This window comes from Grampus griseus (assembly GCF_964374135.1).
Source record: "Grampus griseus genome assembly, chromosome: 19".
Taxonomy (NCBI): domain Eukaryota; kingdom Metazoa; phylum Chordata; class Mammalia; order Artiodactyla; family Delphinidae; genus Grampus; species Grampus griseus.
This window is the reverse complement of record NC_139013.1, coordinates 32,131,474-32,151,414: the sequence shown is the minus strand read 5'-3', so window position 1 is coordinate 32,151,414 and position 19,941 is coordinate 32,131,474. Positions and strand designations below refer to the sequence as shown.

At 49.7% G+C, this 19,941-nt stretch overlaps 1 protein-coding gene across 2 annotated transcripts in view; it reads right to left on the bottom strand.

The window, feature by feature from the left end:
- The window catches only part of NDRG4 (NDRG family member 4), a gene marked incomplete at both ends in the record, with an annotated part of 39,331 nt that overhangs the window by 19,155 nt on the left and 235 nt on the right, over positions 1 to 19,941 (bottom strand). For both annotated transcript variants that reach the window (XM_082677373.1, XM_082677374.1), the window contains one exon: positions 1,920 to 2,014. In XM_082677373.1, coding sequence (XP_082533499.1) covers positions 1,920 to 2,014 — 95 coding nt within the window. The remainder of the gene's footprint in view (positions 1 to 1,919; positions 2,015 to 19,941) is intronic.

Genomic DNA, 19,941 nt, shown 5'->3' with positions numbered 1-19,941 from the left:
CTGCACCCTAGGAATTCCCTGGTGGTCCAGTGGTTAGGACCCCGCGCTCACACTGCTGAGGGCCCAGGTTCAATCCCTGGTCAGGGGCGGGGGGGGGGGGTGGGCGAAACTACGATCCCGCAAGTGGCGGGGCAAAAGAAAAAAAAGAAGACTGTACCCTTCTTGGGGACAAGACTGCTGGCCTCATGTGGTTGGGCCCCTGGCACCTGGACAGCCACTCTGTCCCAACATGTGGAACTCAGCAGCTCTTGGGCTTATCTCCTTCTGGAGGGAGAATCTGGGAGGCTGGGGCAGAGCAAAGAAGGGTGTGCCTAGGATCCAGGGACTGGGCTCCTGGCTTCCCCACCTGTAAAGCGAGGGGGGCTGGGCGGCATAACCAGCAGGGACCTACAGCCGTGATGCCCCAGAATTCTATGAGCAATGGACCCATAGCTTTTCCCTGCAGGAGGGAAAGGGAAGCTGTGCTGGGTATTACCACAAGAAAACGTAAGAATCCGCCTGCCAACGCAGGGGACACAGGTTCGAGCCCTGGTCCGGGAAGATCCCACATGCTGCGGAGCAACCAAGCCTGTGCGCCGCAACTACTGAGCCTGCGCTCTAGAGCCCGCGAGCCACAACTACTGAAGCTCTCGCGCCTAGAGCCCGTGCTCCGCAACAAGAGAGGCCACCGCAATGAGAAGCCCGAGCACCGCAATGAAGAGCAGCCCCTGCTCACCGCAACTAGAGAAAGCCTGCTCACATTAACGAAAACCCAACGGAGCCAAATAAATAAAATTAAGAACATTTTTTAAAAATGCTATTAAAAAAAAAAGAAAACGTGGGTAGAGCTAATTCTGAAATCTAACGCCTGGTGTTCAGACGAGGGCCCTTTGGGATAAAATAACAACCTCAGATGCCTTGATGCCACTGCTCCTGGAAACACTGCTGGTAATACTTTCCCTCATACCTCAGGGGCTTACGAGGAAAAAAGAGAGGCTGCAGACATGAAAGGCCCAGGTAGTTGGGGAAGCATCGTGACCCTACTGGAGGCAGCACTGCCCAGCGGGGACCCTCTTGGGGCTCAACAGCCGCCCACAACCAGGGGTTGAATATGGGCCTCATTCCCCGAGAGCTGTGTGACCCTGGCCAAGTGAGTTAACCTTTCTGTGCCTCGGTTTTCTCATCACTAAAATGGGAATAACTCTTCTACAGAGCCTCCCAGCCTCAAAGACAGCCAAAGCCACAGCAAGGTTGGCTGGGTTTTAGCTGCGTGGGCGTTCAGCCCACCGAGAACTCTCCCAAGGCGGGGACAAGGCTTCTCAGGGTGGCTCACGGGATGGAGGGCCATCTCCTAGCCATCAGCAAGACTATTTGTAGTGAGGTGGATGGACCTAGAGTCTGTCATACAGAGTCAAGTAAGTCAGAAAGAGAAAAACACCGTATGCTAACACATATATATGGAGTCTAAGAAAAAAAAAAAAGATCATGAAGAACCTAGGGGTAAGACGGGAATAAAGACACAGACCTACTAGAGAATGGACTTGAGGACACGGGGAGGGGGAAGGGTAAGCTGGGACAAAGTGAGAGAGTGGCATGGACATATATACACTACTAAACATAAAACAGAGAGCTAGGGGGAAGCAGCCGCATAGCACAGGGAGATCAGCTCCGTGCTTTGTGACCACCTAGAGGGTTGGGATAGGGAGGGTGTGAGGGAGGGAGACGCAAGAGGGAAGAGATATGGGAACATATGTATATGTATAACTGATTCACTTTGTTATAAAGCAGAAACTAACACACCATTGTAAAACAATTATACTCCAATAAAGATGTTAAAAAAAATAAATTAAAAGAAAATAGACTAAAGGGAAGGCGCGCGGTTTCCTTCTCGGTCACGAGGTGGCGCCCTCCGCCCTCAGGACCGCGAAGGGGCGACTCACCAGCTCAGTGGCGTCCTGGCCCCGGAGCAGTGGCTTCTCCTCGGGGAATCGCAGCTCCTGCAGGCCGGCCATGGTCCCGTCGTGGAGCAGGAGCCCTAGAGAGGGAAGGCGAGGACGAGGGTTGGGCCCTGCTGCGACAGGCACGCCTGGGCCCTGCTCGGACTCTCTCGGCGGGCGGAGGGGACAGCGCAAGCCCGGGCTGGGGCAGGGGCACCGGGGACCACACCGATCCCTCCATCCCCGGACCCCCGGTTCCCAAGCGCAGGCCCAGCGCGGCGCTTCACCCGGCAGCAAGGCTCCGTCTGCAAGACTCGCCTGCTTGGCTCAGGGAAGGTCATTGTATTATTTGGTCTTAAAAGTTAAAACATGTTCCCTGCCTCCCCCAAAAGAAAAGGAAGAAAGAAGCAAGGGCGGGGGGAGGAAGAAAGGAAGGGAGGGAGGGAGGAAGGATGGAGGGAAGGAAGAAAGAAAAAGAGGAAAAGAAAAGCAAGGCGACACAATACAGGATGACCCTTGAATAAGTTCAAGTAAACTGCATTTATTAAGAAACAGAGGGACAAGTGTGGGGAAGCCAAACACAGGGTCGGAAGCGCCCTGTGGTCAGAAGTGGACAGTGGGCTCCGGGAGGACACAGAGGAAGAGAGCTGAGGGCTGTCCTGAGTGCCTAGAAGGACAGGCCTGGGTGAGGATGGCTCTGAGAGGGCAGAAGGGCGGGCCTGGCAGTGTGGCAGGCAGAGTGACATTGAAGGTGCTGGTCATGATGTACCACCAGCAGGGAGGGATGACACAGTGACCACTCAACCCACAGCCTCCAGGCAGAGGGGCCCAGACCCTAATGGCTGCGTGTTCGTGGGAGACCCCAGGCCTCTGAACCTCAGGAGAGGAAGGGGTCATATGTGCACGTGTGTGCTTGGAGGATCCAGTGGTGGGGGAAGGCAGACAGAGGGTGCCAGGACCCCACAATCTGTCTGTCTAGCCTGGCACTGCCATTCCTCACTTGGATTTCAGGATGGCACAAATCATAGTGCACCAAGAGAAACACTAGGCAAGGAGATGAGCTGGAAATTCACAGAATTACAACTGGCCAGTAAATACACGGGACAATGTTCAAGCTCACCAGAAGTCAAAGATATCCTTTCTTTTTTTTTTTTGCCAATGGAATTGGCAACATTTGCAGTGCTGGCAAAGATGCACCCCAACTGGCACTTTTCGCACGCTGCTTGTGAGCGTATAAATCAGTACGTCTTTCTGGAGGGCAGTTTTACAGAATGAATTAAGATCATTTAAAAGGTTCTTACTCTTGGACTCAGCAATCTTCTCCCTGGGAGAAATTTCCTAAGGAAACCAGAGACGGCACCTAATGATTTATCTGTAAGAATGTTCACCACAGTGCCATTTATAATCCAAAAAAAAAAAAATCCAAAACAAGCTAAAAAAGCGAAATGTCCATACGTAGGGCACTAGACAAACTATGGGTAAATAACTTGTAAAAGATTATTTAATAACATGGTAAAATGCCTGTGTTGTAATAGATTTTTTTAAAAAGCAGTTATAAAACATACAGTATTATCCAAATTATGAGAAATATGAATAGTTCCATAAAAAAGCCTGGGAGGCTTTTCACAAAGTTAACAGGCATTATCCCTGGGTGAAGGACTGAAAATTAGGGTCTACAGTCTGAAATCAGGAAAAAACAATATTTAGGAAAGACCGTTTGTAGATCACTAACAACTCTTTATTCTTGCAAAGCACTTCACATCTCCCAAGGTACACTTTCCTGTACTATTAGATTTCACCCTGATGGGAAGTGCGGCCTGACCTGGAAGGATGGAAGGATGACTTCCTATCCTTCCTCCCATCCTCCCTCCCACCCCTCTTCCCTTCCTTTCCAATTCTATTTTTAGTCTTTCTCAAGAGTGAAGCCCTCAGACTTTCCCTTCTGCCCTGAAAGGCTGACAGTCCCACTAGCTGGTTGGTCAGAAGATGCCCCCCCGCCCTGCCCACCCCTGCTCCTTTGGCTTCTCCCCGTGGAAGCCCTAGTGACTGGGGAGTCAGCGCAGTGGCTTCCTGGGACCCAAGGGCACATGGCCTTGGATGGAACCCATTGCTGTGGCAGGGAGGTCCTGAGACCAGGTCGTAGCTCCAGACCCTGCCTGGGCTTCCTTCCATCCTGTCAGAAGCAGGGAGCACCAGTCCTCCAGAATGCTAACATAGACGGCGCCTTGTAATCGCATGGGGTTCCCCTCCTGAGTCTAGTCTGGGTTGAGATGTGCTGGGGCTGGGCTGGGAGCCGCTAGCCACTCAGGCCTCCTGGAAGATTAATCCAGAGCTGTGCAGCCCCCCTGGGAAAGCCTTGTCCCCAGCATGAAAAGGCCAGGCAGGGAGGCCCCTGCCCACCCAGATACCCAGGTCCCTGCACCTTAGTGCCATGCTGGAGCTCTCAGTTCCCAGCGGCTTCTGGGGAAACCAGCTAACACAACGCAGACGGGCTGTATTTTTAGAAAGGCGTCCTCTCCCCTCTCCCCCATTTTCTCTCCCACCCTTTCTGACATGTGCACACTCATCCATCCATCCGGGTGGGGAGCTGCAAGAAGGGCCACCCTGGAAAACTCTTCTCCCATTAGGGCCTTTTTAGCCGCCAACCCCCCTGAATACTGAATTCAACTAAAAGCTTTGGCAGCACTGGGGTGTCCCCGCCCTCTCCCAGGCCTGTTATGAAACCACAGTGGAGACCATCCTCCCCAAGGACGGTTCTATTAAAAGGGCTGAGAGTGGGCAGCGCAGGGACAGATGGGCTGTGATGAGGGGGTGGCGGGGAAGGGGGCTGCAGAGAGAAACCTCATAATCCAGAGAACTGGGGATGTGTCAGCCTGTGGAAAACAGGGACAGCCCAGGGCCCAGCAGGTGATGTGGGGCTCGGGAACAGAGGCCGGAGGGGACATTCCCACAGGGTGGTGGCAGACGAGTTTCTTCCTAAGAAAGTTATGATTTTAAAAAAAGCAGCTAGATGATGTTACAAGAAAATGAGATTCCCATCAGATCAGTATATTGTATGCCTGAAACTTATACAATGTTATATGTCAACTGTATCTCAATAAAGCCGGAAAAAATTTTTCAGAAAAAGAGCGTGAATGTGTTTGTAAATATTCTGGCATCCCTTGGCCCTGAGAAGGTGTTTTTTGTTTTGTTTGGGTTTTTTTGCGGTACACGGGCCTCTCACTGTTGTGGCCTCTCCCGTTGCAGAGCGCAGGCTCCGGACGCACAGGCTCAGCGGCCATGGCTCACGGGCCCAGCCGCTCCGCGGCATGTGGGATCTTCCCGGACCGGGGCACGAACCCGTGTCCCCTGCATCGGCAGGCGGACTCTCAACCACTGCGCCACCAGGGAAGCCCCCTGAGAAGGTTTTTAAATGTGTTATTTACTTCTCTAATCATGACAATTGCTATAAAATAAAGTTCAGAAAAATCAAAAATAATAAATAAAAGAGAGCGTGAGATTCCTATCAACCGCCCACAAGGAAGCCTGAGTCAGGTGTGTCAGGAATCAGGGAGCAAAAGGCAAATGGGGTGCGAGATCCCAGGGGTCTGTGAAGCAATAGCAAGGGACCTTTTCACTTTGCCTTTTTTTCCCTCTTGATCCCAGATTCTCTAAGGGCAACACAGAGTGTTAGAACCAAATGGGCCTGGGGTGAATTCCAGCCCTCAGCTTCTCGGTGGTCCGGCCTAGAGTCCCTGGAATCTCTTCTGTATCACTCACTGCCTAGCTTTATTTTGGGCAGATCACTAAGAGGATTGCTTACCTGCAAAATGGGAGCAGTAGCCTTCCTCTGCCCACCTCAGAGAGCTTTGAGGTACAACAGAGACAACAGATAGAAACATGCTTTTTAAATGGAAGATTTCTGGACCCATTTGGATGGGACAAAAATAATGTAAGTGACTGGGGTCCTCCTAACCTTCCTTTGCCTACTTAAGACAACTCTGCAGTTTCTTTTTCTCTTGTCTCCTATTTAAGGAAGGGTTCATACCTGCTGACAGGGAGGCTCCGCTGATATTTCAATAAATGGACGGGAAAGGGATGAGGGAGAGAAAGCCCGGGCTCTTTGGCTGGGGGACAGAAAGGAGCTCCCGAGCAGCGTGAATGTGGGTGGATTCTTTATGGGGAACTGCATTTCTTTTCAATTACTTTTGGTTGCTGATTCGTGCTTCTTTAAATGTGATTCTATCCTGGGCCACGTGAACCCTCACACTTATTAGGGTTAAAACTATAAACAATTACTATGATCATTCCTGAGCCTTGTCCATAAGTGCTTCAATCCAATTGATCAGCGGCAGTTACACAACCTATGGAATAAAGCAACTGCTGAGTGGGAGCGCGGCGCAGCAGTAGTAGGGGGCGTTTGGAAACACACGTGGGGATTTTGGGTTGTCTCAGCCACTGGGGGCTCCTACAGCATTTAGTACCCGGGAGCCAGAGGCGTGGAAGGTTGTGTGAGGACAGTGCTGCCCAGCCAAGCATTGCTCCCCACCCCAAAACACCCAGACCTGTCCCACCAAGAAATGCAAGAGCTGAAGGTGAAGGAAGGCCAGACATCAACAGGGTAAAGTTAGCACATGCAGGCGAACCAGACCTTGTGCGACAGGGAGAAACCAAACTGTAAAAGCGGAAGGGCTGTGGAATGGCTTTTTTTTTTTTTAACCACAGGAGTGAGGGGGCCTCTTGGCAGGTCATGGTCAAGGTCTTGGTCCAAGATGCCCTGTGGATGGTGCACTCCTGAAAGTCCTGATTATAAGGTCTCGTTATTACAAGAAAAGCCGCAAGCAAATGGAACAGGGAGCAGAGCCAACCTGGCTTGGCCAGCTCTGCCCTGGGGGAGGGGTCTGCGCCACAGATTAAGAACGATGTCGCTAAGGGCAGGCAGACGACTCACGTTCAAGCCTGAGCACCTGAGGTCCTTCCACCCACACCACGCCAGCCCTGTGGTTTGAAAAGAAGCCCCAGAACTCAGGGACCCCAGAAATCAGAAACTCAACTTCCAACTGTGCTATGTAGAGGGTTTCGAGCCTCCGGGTAGCTGGCCCCTCATATCATTCTCTCTGTCCCGACCCTTACCTCAGAGGGTTGGGACAGCACAGTAGGTCCATTCTACCCACAGGAAGCACGTGCCTTTGTTCATGCCGTTCCTTCTGCCTGAAATACCTTTCCCTATCACATCCCTACAACAACAACAATAATGACGAAAACGATTGTTAATATTTTCTGACACTTGATATGTTTTTGTTGAATGAGATGGAGTGAAGGAATGCTTCTTCACCCAGACTGCAAAGTATTAAACGACTGGTAACATTCAGCGTTGGTGAGCTTGTGGGGAAACAGCACATACTCTCATACACTGTTGGCTCAACTGCAGTGGGTTCACCTTCATCTGGAGGGCGGGCTGGTAGTTTGCAAAAATGCAAACATCTATCAACTTTGCAATTATATCTCTAGATATTTATCCTAAAGAAAAACACTAAGAGGCTGTGCACAGGGATGCTCACTGCAGCACTCTTTGGAACAGGAAAAAGCTGAAAACAACCCAAACAAATGTCAGGAGGATGGTTAAATAAACCATGGCACATCTACACCCCAGAGCACCATGCAGCTATTTAAAAATTAAGGCAGCTCCACTCAAACAGATAGGGAAAGCATTCTAAAATATGCAGTTAAGAGAAAAAGGAATGCCGCAGAATAATAAGTATAAATAAATAAGCCCCATTTATGTAAAAAATACATGCATCAAACAGGTACATATATTTGCAAATTAAATCCTCAAATGAATCAGGGTAACAGTAATGCTCACCTCTGGAGAAGGATATGGGTTTGGAAGGGTCTAAAAGGAGACTTTATTCTACACGGCAGATATTATCAAATCTAAGATACCATCGCTCATAGCTGACACTAACATTTTATGTACCAAAAGAAGAGAAAAAACACTGCCAATTAAATTAAGGCATAATACTGTCCTCTACCTTTTAACTTTTTATTTTGAAATAATTACAAATTTAGAAAAATCAAAGAAAAAACAAAGCACAGAAACTTCCCATATACCTTTCACTCAGCTTCCCCTAATGTCACCATGCTACAGAACCTTAATACAATTAAGAGGAACCAGGAAAGAAAATACTGATACAATATGGTGAAGTAATCTGCAGACCTGAGATGAATTTCACCAGTTTTCCCAATAGTCTCCCAGTCCAGGATGCCACATTGCACAGAGCTGTCATGCAGTCTCTTCCAATCAGGGACAGTGCCTCAGTCTGTCTTTTATGATGTTGACACTTGAAAAATACTGATTAGTTAAATCTGTAGAATGTCCCTCAGTTTGGGTTTGTCTGTTGTTTTCTGATGATTAGACCAAGGTGATGCATTTTTAGTAAGAATACAGCAGAAGAGATGTGCCCTTGTCATTGTACCATTTTATGGGTTACAAGATGTCAATCTGTTTTATTATTGGGGATGTTAAGCTTGATCACCCGATTCAGGTGGTGTCTGCCACGCTTCTCCAGTATAAAGTTACTATTTTTTCCTTTGTAATTAGTACGTATCTTGTGGGAAGATACTCTGAGACTATGCAGACATCCTGTTTCTCATCATACTTTCGTGCACTAATTTTAGCAACCATGGATGATGCTTGCCTACAGTTATTACTGTGGTATTTGCTTAACGATAATTTTCTATTTCCATCATCTCTTCTACATTAACTGGAATTCTCCTCGAAGAAAAAGAGCTGTCTTTTCTTCTCCATCTACTTATTTATTCAATTACTTATTTTATTCTATGGGTTATAATCAATCTCTATTATTACTTTATTGCTCTCATTGTGCCGGATTTGGCCATTGGGAGTTCCTTCAAGCTGGCTCTTGGGCCCTTTCACCATGCGCCCATCATTTTTTTGAGTCGTTTCTAATTTTCTAGCCCTATATGATGTTCCAAACTCACCTTGCATTTTTTCTGCCTCAATCACTCACACACACACACACACATTCTATATCTATGTATCTGTATATCTATTAAAAGTCTGGAATTTATACTGATACCTCTAATTCCAATTCAACACCTCTCAGTTTATTCTAACTTCCCCCCTTTCTTTATTTGTAATTGTTTTTCTTCCACAATGAGAAACCTGGTTCTCATTATCCCCAATATTTTTATTTGTTCACTCCTAGTATACACACAAAGTAATTTCAGAACTGCTACTCACATAATGAGTTCTTACTATTCAGAACTTTGGGGATATACTTTATTTTTTTAATATTTTATTCTTTTAGACTTAGGCCCAAAATTTTAAAAAAATATTTATTTATTTATTTAGGTGTGCTGGGTCTTAGTTGCGGCACGCGGGATCCTCGTCTCTCTGTGCAGGATCTTTTAGTTGCAGCATGTGGCATCTTTTAGCTGCGGCATGCGGGGTCTTTAGTTGCAGCATGTGGGGTCTTTAGTTGCGGCATGTGGGATCTAGTTTGCTGACCAGGGATCGAACCTGGGCCCCCTGCATCGGAAGTGCGGAGTCTTAGCCACTGGACCACCAGGGAAGTCCCAGACCCAAATTTTTAAAAGCATCTAGCACTCTTGTAAATTCTTTTTTTTTTTTAATTGAAGTATAGTTGCTTACAACACTTGTAAATTCTTAAAAAGGAAAATACAAGTGAAATAAACTGTGTCGGGTCTTCCTAAAACTTCTTCACATTCAGGGTCCAGTGCCTCTGAATCACTCCATCTTGAAGTTGTTGCTGGCTATGCTTTTCCATGAAGTCCCAGCTCCTCTGACATTAAGATCATCTGTGGTGCAGCATTTCCCAAGAGTGCTCTACTACTGATTCCAGGATTTCTCTCCAAGCAGCAAATTTTGGTGTACATGTGATGGCAAGGACAGTAGCCCTGGTGCCCAACTTACCAACAGAGACTGTATTTTAGAGATGTTATGAAAAAAAGGTGCATCTTCGAGTTGCCATAACATAGCTCTTTTTTTTTTTTTTTTTTTTTTTGCCGTACGCGGGCCTCTCACTCTTGTGGCCCCTCCCGTTGCGGAGCACAGGCTCCGGACGCGCAGGTTCAGCGGCCATGGCCCACGGGCCCAGCCGCTCCGCGGCATGTGGGATCTTCCCAGACCGGGGCACGAACCCGTGTCCCCTGCATCGGCAGGTGGACTCTCAACCACTGCGCCACCAGGGAAGCCCAACATAGCTCTTTTATAAAACTTTCTTCTGTTGAGGTACAGCAGCAATGTGTGAACTCTGTTTCTGTACACACGTGGTTCCAGGTATTAAATGCAGACATAGGGGCTTCCCTGGTGGCACAGTGGTTGAGAAAAAAAAAATTGCTATAAATGCAGACATAATAAGCCTCCAATCCCCAGACCAAGGGCAAGGGCAGACAGAACTGGAATCCCAACAACACACTCCATGTGAGCAGCTTCTGTACGGAGCCAGTAAAAAGTCCTACTGGGGCAGAGACTGTTAATTGTCCCCCAATACCTGTTCTCTTCTTCTTAATAGATTCCCAAATTTTAGACAAGCAGGTAGACAATGGGAATAAAGCCTATTTATGACCATGTGACAGCAATCAGCCAGTTAGATGTAAGTGGAAGCATGTGACTTTGGGGTAGTGCTCTTAAAGGGAGGAGACATGTCATTCTTCAACCTTTCCTTCCTCCTGCTGGCTGGAATATAGATGTGATGGTGGGAGCTTGACAGCCATTTTGGACCCTGAGGCTGGATACTAAAGGTGGCAGAGTGGCAATATAGAAGTCTAGGTTCCTGAGAATCATGAAGTCATAATTCTGGATGGCCTATCTCTAGACTCTGCTTATGAAAGAGGGAAACACACTTTTATCTTGTTTAATCTATTTTTTAATTGAGGTATAGTTGATTTATAATGTTGTGTTAGTTTTAGGTGTTGAGCAAAGTGATTCAGTTTTTTATATATATATATATATATATATATATATATATTTCAGATTCTTTTCCCATATAGGTCATTACAGAGTATTGAGTAGAATACCCTGTGCTATACAGTAGGTCCTTGTTTATCTATTTTATATATAGTAGCACATATCTATACTTTGTGTATCCCAAACTCCTATTTTATCCCTCCCCCCACTTCCCCCTTTGGTAACCATAAGTTTGTTTTCTATGTCTGTGAGTCTGTTTCTGTTTTGTTGTTGAATCTATTATTATCGTGGGTTTTCTGTCACATGTCAGTGAAGCTAATCTAAACTCGGGACAATTTTCTTGGAGACCCAGCCTATAACATGCTAAAGGAACTCAAAGAAAAGGAACAGGACGGGGCTTGCCCAAGGGGACACAGGGAAATTCTAGGGCTGATCCAGAGCCTACAGCCTCCTCTCTGCATCGAACAGCATCCTCGCTTCAGGGAGTGCACCAGCCCCTTCCAGCACACAGTAACTGCATCAACACGAGTAACTAGGACCCACAGCCAAAAGTTAAAAAGCTCAGTTTGGCACTTTCGGCCACATATTATCAAGTTTCGTTAACACAGGTGCCTCAGTTCAGTCCTGTATCTTTGCCTAATTTGGCAAATGTTCCAGAAACAAAGATACGCTTGTCCTGGATCTTTGCGCCAGATTCAAAGGGGTAAGCCGAGGCAACAAGCCTCCTCCAGCTCGGAGGTCTGCAACGTGGTCGGCAGGAGAGAGCGAGGCCAAAGGGGCAGCTTTCTCACTGGCTATTTCTCTCCTGGAAAGCCCCCTTTCCCTCTGAATTGCCTCACGCACTCGTGTTCTGAAGAACGGCACACCCACCTGGCAGAGGAGCGCCCGCTCCAAGCAACTCCCAGGGTCTTCCTGCCTCACATATGATGTCTGCAGAAGGGGGGCCCTGCTCAACCCCAGGCCATTTCTTCTCATAACAGCACCTGGTTGTGGAAATGGCACCCTTGCCCCATCCTCAGTCCATGCGGTACAGGGATGACCACACCCCCAGGGGCGGCCAGGGGCGGCCAAGTGCCCCAGGCCTAAGTCCTTCCTTCCTTCCTTCTTTCATTCATTCACTCACCAGATATTGATTGAGCAGCTACTATGTGTCAAGCACTATTCTAGGCACCAGAGATAAAAGATTGATCATTACAGACAAAAAGTCCTACCTTTGTGGAACTTTCAGGGGAGGAGGTAGGCAAACAATCAACAAATCTAAGTAAATACAGTGTCAGACATGCCAGGTGCACAAGGAAGCAATGTCACAGAAGGGGAAAGAGCATGGGGCTGGCGGCTGCGATCTGAAACGGTGTGAGAGCAGGCCTCACTGAGAAGGTGACCAGAGCAAGGACGTGGAGGAGGTGAGGGAGGGGCCCTTGTGGATGCCTGGAAGAGCGCTCAGGGCAGAGGGAATAGCAAGCGCCAAGGCTGTGAAGCAGGGGTTTGCCTGGCGTGTTCAGGTGGATGTGAGGAAGCCAGCGTGGCTGGAGCAGAGTGAGTTGGGGGAGACAAGGAGGAATGCGGCCCAAGAGGGAAGAGCAGAGGCATCAGATCACGTTTCGTCTAAAAGGTTGTTAGAAAAACTCCGGCTTTTCCTGAGTGAGATGCCTTGGAGGGTTTGGAGCAGTGGGATGATGTGACAGGATTTCCTTCCACGTTCTATGTGTAGAACAGACCTAGGGGGTGAGGGTGGAAACAGGGAGACCAGTCACTGTATTAATCCGGGAGAGAGATGCTGACGGCTGTTGTGGAGGTGGTGAGAAGTCCTCAGGTTCTGGGTATGTTCTGAGGGTAGCTCCAGGGGGGAGCTGCGGATGGATCAGCTGTGGGGTATGAGAGAGAGAAGAGTCAAGGGTGATTTGGTTTTGTCCTGGGCCACTGGAGGGGGAGAGCTGCCATTTATGAGCCCGGAAGACCTTGGTAAAAAGAGGTGGGGGGAAAGCCCAGGCGGCTGGCTTAGACCTGAGTCAGGTGGGGTTGCAAATGGCAGGTGGTTATAAGAGTCTGCACTTCAGGGGAGAGTCTGGGACTGGAGACGTCACCACACAGACGATGTCTGAACGCATGAGACTAGATGAGGTCAGTTAGGGAGTGAGTGAGGACAGAGAAGCGGCCCCAGGATGAGCCCTAGAGAAAGGAGATGAGGAGAAAGCAGTAGAGAGTGTGCAGGAACAGCTGGAGAGGTAGGAGCGGGGTGCGGCAACCAAGTGGACACACTACATTTGGCTTCAGAGACAGTTCAGGGAGAGGTGTGGGTTCCAATCAGGGCAAGGCCTTTGCTGGAATATTTGAGAAGCTCTTTGCTGGGGTTATCAGGAGGATGGTATGTGAGTCAGCAGCCATTTTGCCACCACGAGGAAGGGACTGACTTGGGGCCGAACCAACCCAAAGAATGGAACTGATAGGAGTGGGGGAGAGAGAGAAACAGAGCCTGATGGCCTTCAGCGGCCATAGGTCCACTGTGCTGCACAGACACCCTAGTCTCCCTTCTTTCTGTCAGGCTAAGTTCAGTTTCTGTCACTTGCAAGGTCTTTTCACCTGCATGGTCCAGAGGGGCCAAGCGAAGCCCAGCACCCACCTGTCTGGCAATCACACAGGGTAGCCAGGCCTGGGCGTGGGGTCAGAGGGCTCATGGGCTTGGAGGCAGGGCTTCCTTACCACACTTGAATGGCAACACCACGGTCCACCCTGGCAGTTCAGGCCTTTTCCAACCCAGGCACTTCCATCAGGTGAATCCGAAGATGCAATGGTAAAAAGGAGCCCCAGAACATTCTGCGGCCTGTGGTCCTCCTGGATGACCACTTCAGGTTGCAGGGGACCTCCAGGCCACCGCTGACCACTGTCCCTCTCTGCCCTGTCCCAGGATGCTGGGTTCACATATGATGTCTGTCTCCAAAGCAAACAACTCTGGAGCTGGCAAGGGCTTTGGGCGCAGTGGGCTTAGAACACTCACTTGATGGACGAGGAACAGGGGTATGCTCAGGTGGGACAGGCCAGGATTCTCACTTGCCCGGGACTGGAGCATCTCCAGGCACACAGTGCCTGCCATGCACTGCCCCCAACACGTGAACTGAAAAAACATCTCAGTCCTCAAAGGTATTGGTTACGGGGCTTAAGACGTATGGCCATTCTGGTTGGAGTACACCTTTCATCTGTGGTTTGGAGTTTACAGTACCTGAGGATTAAGGAAAGGGGAAGGGCGTGCCATGAAAGCTTTTCTGTTATGACACAGAGACTAGGTTTGTGGCAGGCGAGCAGAAGCTCACATCCTACCGATGCTTGGGTGGGTGATGCTCTCGTGCTTACAAAACAGTGTCATGATGATCTCCCCGGCTGATCCTCGGAACTACTCTGTGGGCTCAGCCCAAGGTCAAACAGCCAGGGCCTGATCAGAAGCAGGTTTCCAGACCCCAAGCCCATGGCCACAGGGCCAGCCTCTACGGTGGCTGAGGCACCGGGTCAGATCTGCAGGCACCCCAGCACTGGCTTCCTGGCGCTGCTCTAACCAATCACCACAGCCTTGGTGGCTTCAAACAAGATGTGTCTATTGTCTTACACTTCCGGAGGTCAGGAGCCCAAATCAGTGGCCCTGAGCTGAAATCAAGGCATTGGCAGGACCACTCTCCCTCTGGAGGTGCTGGGGGAGAATGTGTTCTCCCACCTTTTCCAGCTTCTAGAGCTGTGTTCCTTGCATTCCTTGACTTGTGCCCCCTTCCTCCATCTACAAGGCCAGCAGTGGGAGCAAGTGAAGCGCCTTGCTGCAGACGTCACATTACCTTCTTCTTCTGTGGTCTGCGGCTACATCTCCCTCTGGCTCCCATTACAGGAACACATGTGGTTGCATTTAGGGCTCACCTGGATAATCTCCGCATCTCCAGATCCTTAACTTAAGGACAACTGCAAAGTCTCTGTTGTCATATAAAGTAACGTTCACAGGTTCTAAGAATTAGGATCTGAGTATGTTTGGGGGCCATAATTCAGCCTAGCACGCCTGGACACACGCACACGCACACCCCACGACCTTGCAGCCCCATCTGCGTTACTCACTTTGTCTGTATCCTCTTCCCTATAAACATGGAAAGCCAACTTCAATACCCATGGTGAATGACTCTTCCTATCTCGAGTTTTCCAAGAACACACCCTCCCAACAACCCCGGAATTCAGCTCTCCTTCAGAATTCCTGTAGGAATTCTGGTTTCACCCGAACCCCAGCACTTAGCACTTAGCACTCTCCCCTGTACATTTGTTCATTTTTCATTTTTAAAAATAGAACTTGAATTTCACGCAATACACATTCACTGAGAAAAGTCAGAGAAGCAAAAGAGCAAAAAGAAATAAAAAATCACATACAATCCTAGTAACCAGAGGAAAACACTGTTAACATTTTTGCTTATCTCCTTTCATTTTCAGTGCTAATAATCTATACACTGAAAAAAAGGTTTTTGTTTTTTTAAACTGAAACGTATTTTGGACTCTGGAGCCAGATAACCTGGTGCAAATTTCAGCCAGTTACTTGCCATCTGTGTGACCTTAAGCAAGTTACTTAACCTGTGCTTCAGTTTCCTCATCTGTTAAAAGGAGGAAATAACGGCACATACCTCATAGGGTTGTTATGATGATGAGTTAACATACAGAAAGTGCTTAGGGCTGTGCCTGGCACATGACAAATGCCATGTTGTGAGCTGTCATCACGTTATTACATGTATATAAGGAGACATCTGTTCAGGTGGGTAAATAACTTTTGGTAGCATAATTCACAGCTGCCTGGGGTTCCCTGGTTTGAATGCATTCCTATTTATTTAACCTCCCCTACTGTTGGGCATTTAGGTTGTTTCCCGTTTTTTTCTTCTCTTCTATAAACAACTATGGGATAACATCCTTGAACAAACACCTCTGAACACATCTTTATTTTTTCCTAAAAATTCAACTGCTGAGTCACAGATGATACATATTTTTAAGCTTTTGATACATCATTGCCAACTTGCCCTTCATAGAAGTTGCACCAGCGGAACAGCTTGCCCATCTCCCCACGCCCCGCTTAATGAACTGCTCCCTTCTCCCCTCTTCCTGCAGGCCACGTGTCCCCTCACACCTATCTCTCGCAGTACCCCAGCGAAGCAGTGAAGTTTTCTAAAATGGATGAACTGGACATGAGGATTCAGGGTCCTATTTTCAGCCTCCTGGGTTAAATCAATGCCTCCGTTTCCCCCACATATAAATATATGGGTCAACACACCTGCCAACAATCAAACACTATTTAAATACACATTCCAGGCATTAAAATGATACCAAAATTCCAGACTGAACTGGCAAAAGGCTTGCTTTCTAATCACACATCAAGTATATTTTTTAAAGTTTCCAACGTCTAATACTGAGGCTCCCAAGGGACTATTTCAGAGCCCTCAATCTGCCATTTTAGATCTCTGACTCTGAACCATCTTGGAGACCGACCATTGGAATATAAATGCACAGAAACCATCACCTTTCTACTGCAAACAGACGAATGTCCCACTTTTCCCCATCTCACGAAGAAATAAAAAAAGGCACCGAGAGTCTGCCCTCTGGGGACTCTACAGGGAGCTTGTGTGTGGGCAGGACAGAGTTCCGGGCTCCTTCTCACCACGCTAACGAGGAAGGGCCTTTATTTCCATTTATTGATAAGGAGACTGAGGCTGAGAGAAATTAAGAATTTGCTCGGGAGCTGACAAGTGGAGAGGAAACCCTGAAATTCACATCCTGATTCCCAAATCCCTGCCCTCCCTACACCGGAAAACTCTGTAAAGGTGTCTGTAATTCTAAGTGCCGGCCGCCTAAGCATCGCTCACCTGTGAAGGAACAGCCCCTTCTTCCCTCTGGAACAAAAAGACATGTTCGGGCTGCGTGTGACAACTCATGGGCATCCTTCCAGCCAAGTGAGGGGTACCTGGCTTTGCCCACCTGGTGTCAGAGCTGTGGATGTCCGGCCAGCAGGGCCCAACCCCAGATGTCGTGCCTCACCTTGTCCCAGGTGACGGGAACCTGAGGCCAAAGCAGGGTCCCCCAGAGGCACATCTCAGGGAGGCCTGGATTGTGTGGAGAACCCAGAGGAGGAACTGGAACTTCCCTGAGGAAGGGAATCTGATGACTGGAGCACAGGGGGAAGGGGAGGAGACTCCAGGACCCAGAGAAGGTAGCTCGGGGACAACAGCCCTACACCTGCCATTTGCTGCCTGCCTGCCAGATGTTGCTCTCAACGTTTTACACACATACAGTCTCACACCTGTATGGGAGGTACCACAATGAACCTATTTCACAGATGAGGAAAGTGAAATGTAGAGCAGCTATGAGACTGGCCCGGAGCCAGGCAATTAGAAACGCATGGGGGGACTTTTCTGGTGGTCCAGTGGTTAAGATTCCGTGCTTCCAGTGCACAGGGTGTGGGTCAGGGAACTAAAATCCCACATGCTGTGTGGAGAAGGAAGGAAGGCAGGCGGGAAGGCGAACACGAAAGATTAAAAAAAAATAAAAAAGAAATGCATGGGATGGCTCAGGGCTCAGGACTCAGGTTTGAAACCCAGCTCCACCTCTTCTCAGCCACAGGACGTGAGGCAGAGACTGACCTCATTGGTAAATGATCATGATGATAAAATGGGAGAATGTGAAAACTATAAACAGCTAAATAAACATGAGTTTAACAAAAGGTTCAGTGAAATAATTTCCTAATGCTGGTGTGGGGCAAGGAGTTGGAGACCTCTAAGAAATCATCCTGGAGACGCTGCTGAGCCTGGACTCAGTCAACAACTACTGAGCACTTGCTGTATGCCACCACAATAAACCGGCCACCACCTTGTGACCTGCCCATCATCCAACAGAGGAGACGGGTCAAAATCTCACAGATGCACGTGACACGGATAAAGTGGGTGGAGATACATCCAAACTTCCTCGTGGCCAACCGGCCAGCGCAGCTGGACCCCTCCATCACAGGGACAGCCAAGACCAGGAACCTGAGGGGAGATGAAGCCCACGAGGTGCCCACCAGGGCCAGGCCCCAGCCGGGTGTGCCACCTCTACTATCTCAGTGAGCCTCACGCCAGCTCTCAGAGGGAGGGGTCAACATTTCCATCTCTAAGATGAGAAAACTGAAGTCAGGGAGGTTAAGCAGCTTATCTGAAATCACACGGCTGGCCAGAACCGGGGCTGCGATTTGAACCCAGATCAGTGGGACGAGGAAGAAGATGGGAGGCAGCTGGAGAAAGAGGGAAGGGTAGAAAAACCACTGTGGCGCGGCTGGCAGGGATGCCTGTCTCCCAGGGCCTGGTGAGAGGTGCAATGGGAGTCCAAGACTGATGATAGTCACCGACGGAGTCCTGTTCCAGACTGGCCAGGGGTCTAGAGAGCCTGTGAGAACCGGGCACGTCTGCCTGATGAGGGAGGAGGGGCCCTGACCCATGAACCCAAAAGACGAGGGTACACTGTATTGGGACCCCAAAGCCTGGACCCCCGTTGCAGCCCTCACGCATGTCTCCCACGAACACTCCTCCTCCAGGCCCTTCTGGGGCTGGAAGAGGAGAAGGGGAAGGATCTAGGAGTTCTGTCCTGCATGCAGGGCTCTAAAAACCCACGGGGTGGTGCAAACTTTCCCTCGCGGGGCGGGGCGGGGGGGGCGGGATTAACAAGTTCAGCCGCTGCTGTGGTTCCCTTTGGAGTCAGGAGGACTGGCCTGCCTCAGGTGAGCTCTACAAGGCAAGCTGGCAAGGGATTGGGGGGGGGGGTGCCAGCCGCACGGCTAACTGGGCTCAGATCTCGCGCTTCTGAGCACCTGGCCAGTGTTTCTAGCGCTCCAGGAACAGCGCCCACCTTCTCTTCCCTCTGAGCTTGGCATGAGCTAAGGAGTGGCCACTGTTACTTGAACACGTACTCACAGCCCGAAACTTCACCCAATCCCCAGCCCACCCCATCCCACACACTTCAGGCCCTCCGGCCTCTGCTTCACGTCACATCACTCCCAGTTCAAGCCTCTCTCACATCCCAGGGCCTCTGCGTATGCTGGTCCGTCCATCCTTCAGCCTGTAATGCCACCTCCCACTCGGTTAATAGAAGTTCTGTCGTTTAGGGTCCAGTTCAAACGCTGCCACGTGCTCAAATCTATCTGCTCTCCTCCTGCCCCCCCCTCAGACTCCAACCTGTTTCCTGAGTGTGTCCTCACACTGTTGCCCCCTTCTCTTTCTTGTAACAGGGCTCCTGTGCTGTCCCCTTGCACTAGATGGTAAGGTCCTCCAAGTCAGGGATCAAATCTCCCAGGCGCCAGGGGACGATTTCTGGAATCCACATGTCCATCCAGTACACATTGATCGAGCACTTCGACAGCCCAGGACCTGGTGGGATCTGGACTTCCCAACTGTTTCCCTTTCTTAGCCCCCATCCTCCTGTCTAGGTCTCTCCCCACCTCTCCCTTGGGGAGACCACAGAAGCCACCTGTACTGTTTGCCCTTCATGCCTGGGAGAGCGTCTCCACCCTTCAGACCCCTGGCCCCACCTACTCTTCTGGGCAGACCCAGTGTCCTCTGTTATCTCCAGCCACAGCACCCAGGATATGGTTTCCAGTGGGGTGTCTGGCCATTTCTTCACAGAGGCCCCAAGGCTGAAGTTCCCCAGTCACCAGGGCCCAATCTGGCTTCCCACTTTCCTGGCCACTTGGCCTCTACTCCGAGCAAGTAACTTCTCCTCCCAGGGAGAGGTGCTCAGATTCTCACGGGGAGCAGGAACACAGAGGCCCACGGCAGAGGTCCTGTTGGGAGCCCAGGAAGCTCCTTTCTTGGGGGGACTGAGTGACACTGATTGAAGGGCAGGGGCTCTAAGCTCTCTTTCCCTTTTTGGGGACCTAGAGCTTGACTAGTCGGAGACTCCAGGGGGCCAGTCCTCGAACGCGCGCCCCTGCGGCAAGCGCTCTACCCACCCAAACGCCGGGCCCCTCAGAGAGCAAAGCCGAGCAGGGCACCGCCCCAAGTCCTCTCCCGGGGCCAGGCTCCGCACAGGAACCCGCAGCGCACAAGCTAGGACTTCGCTGGTATC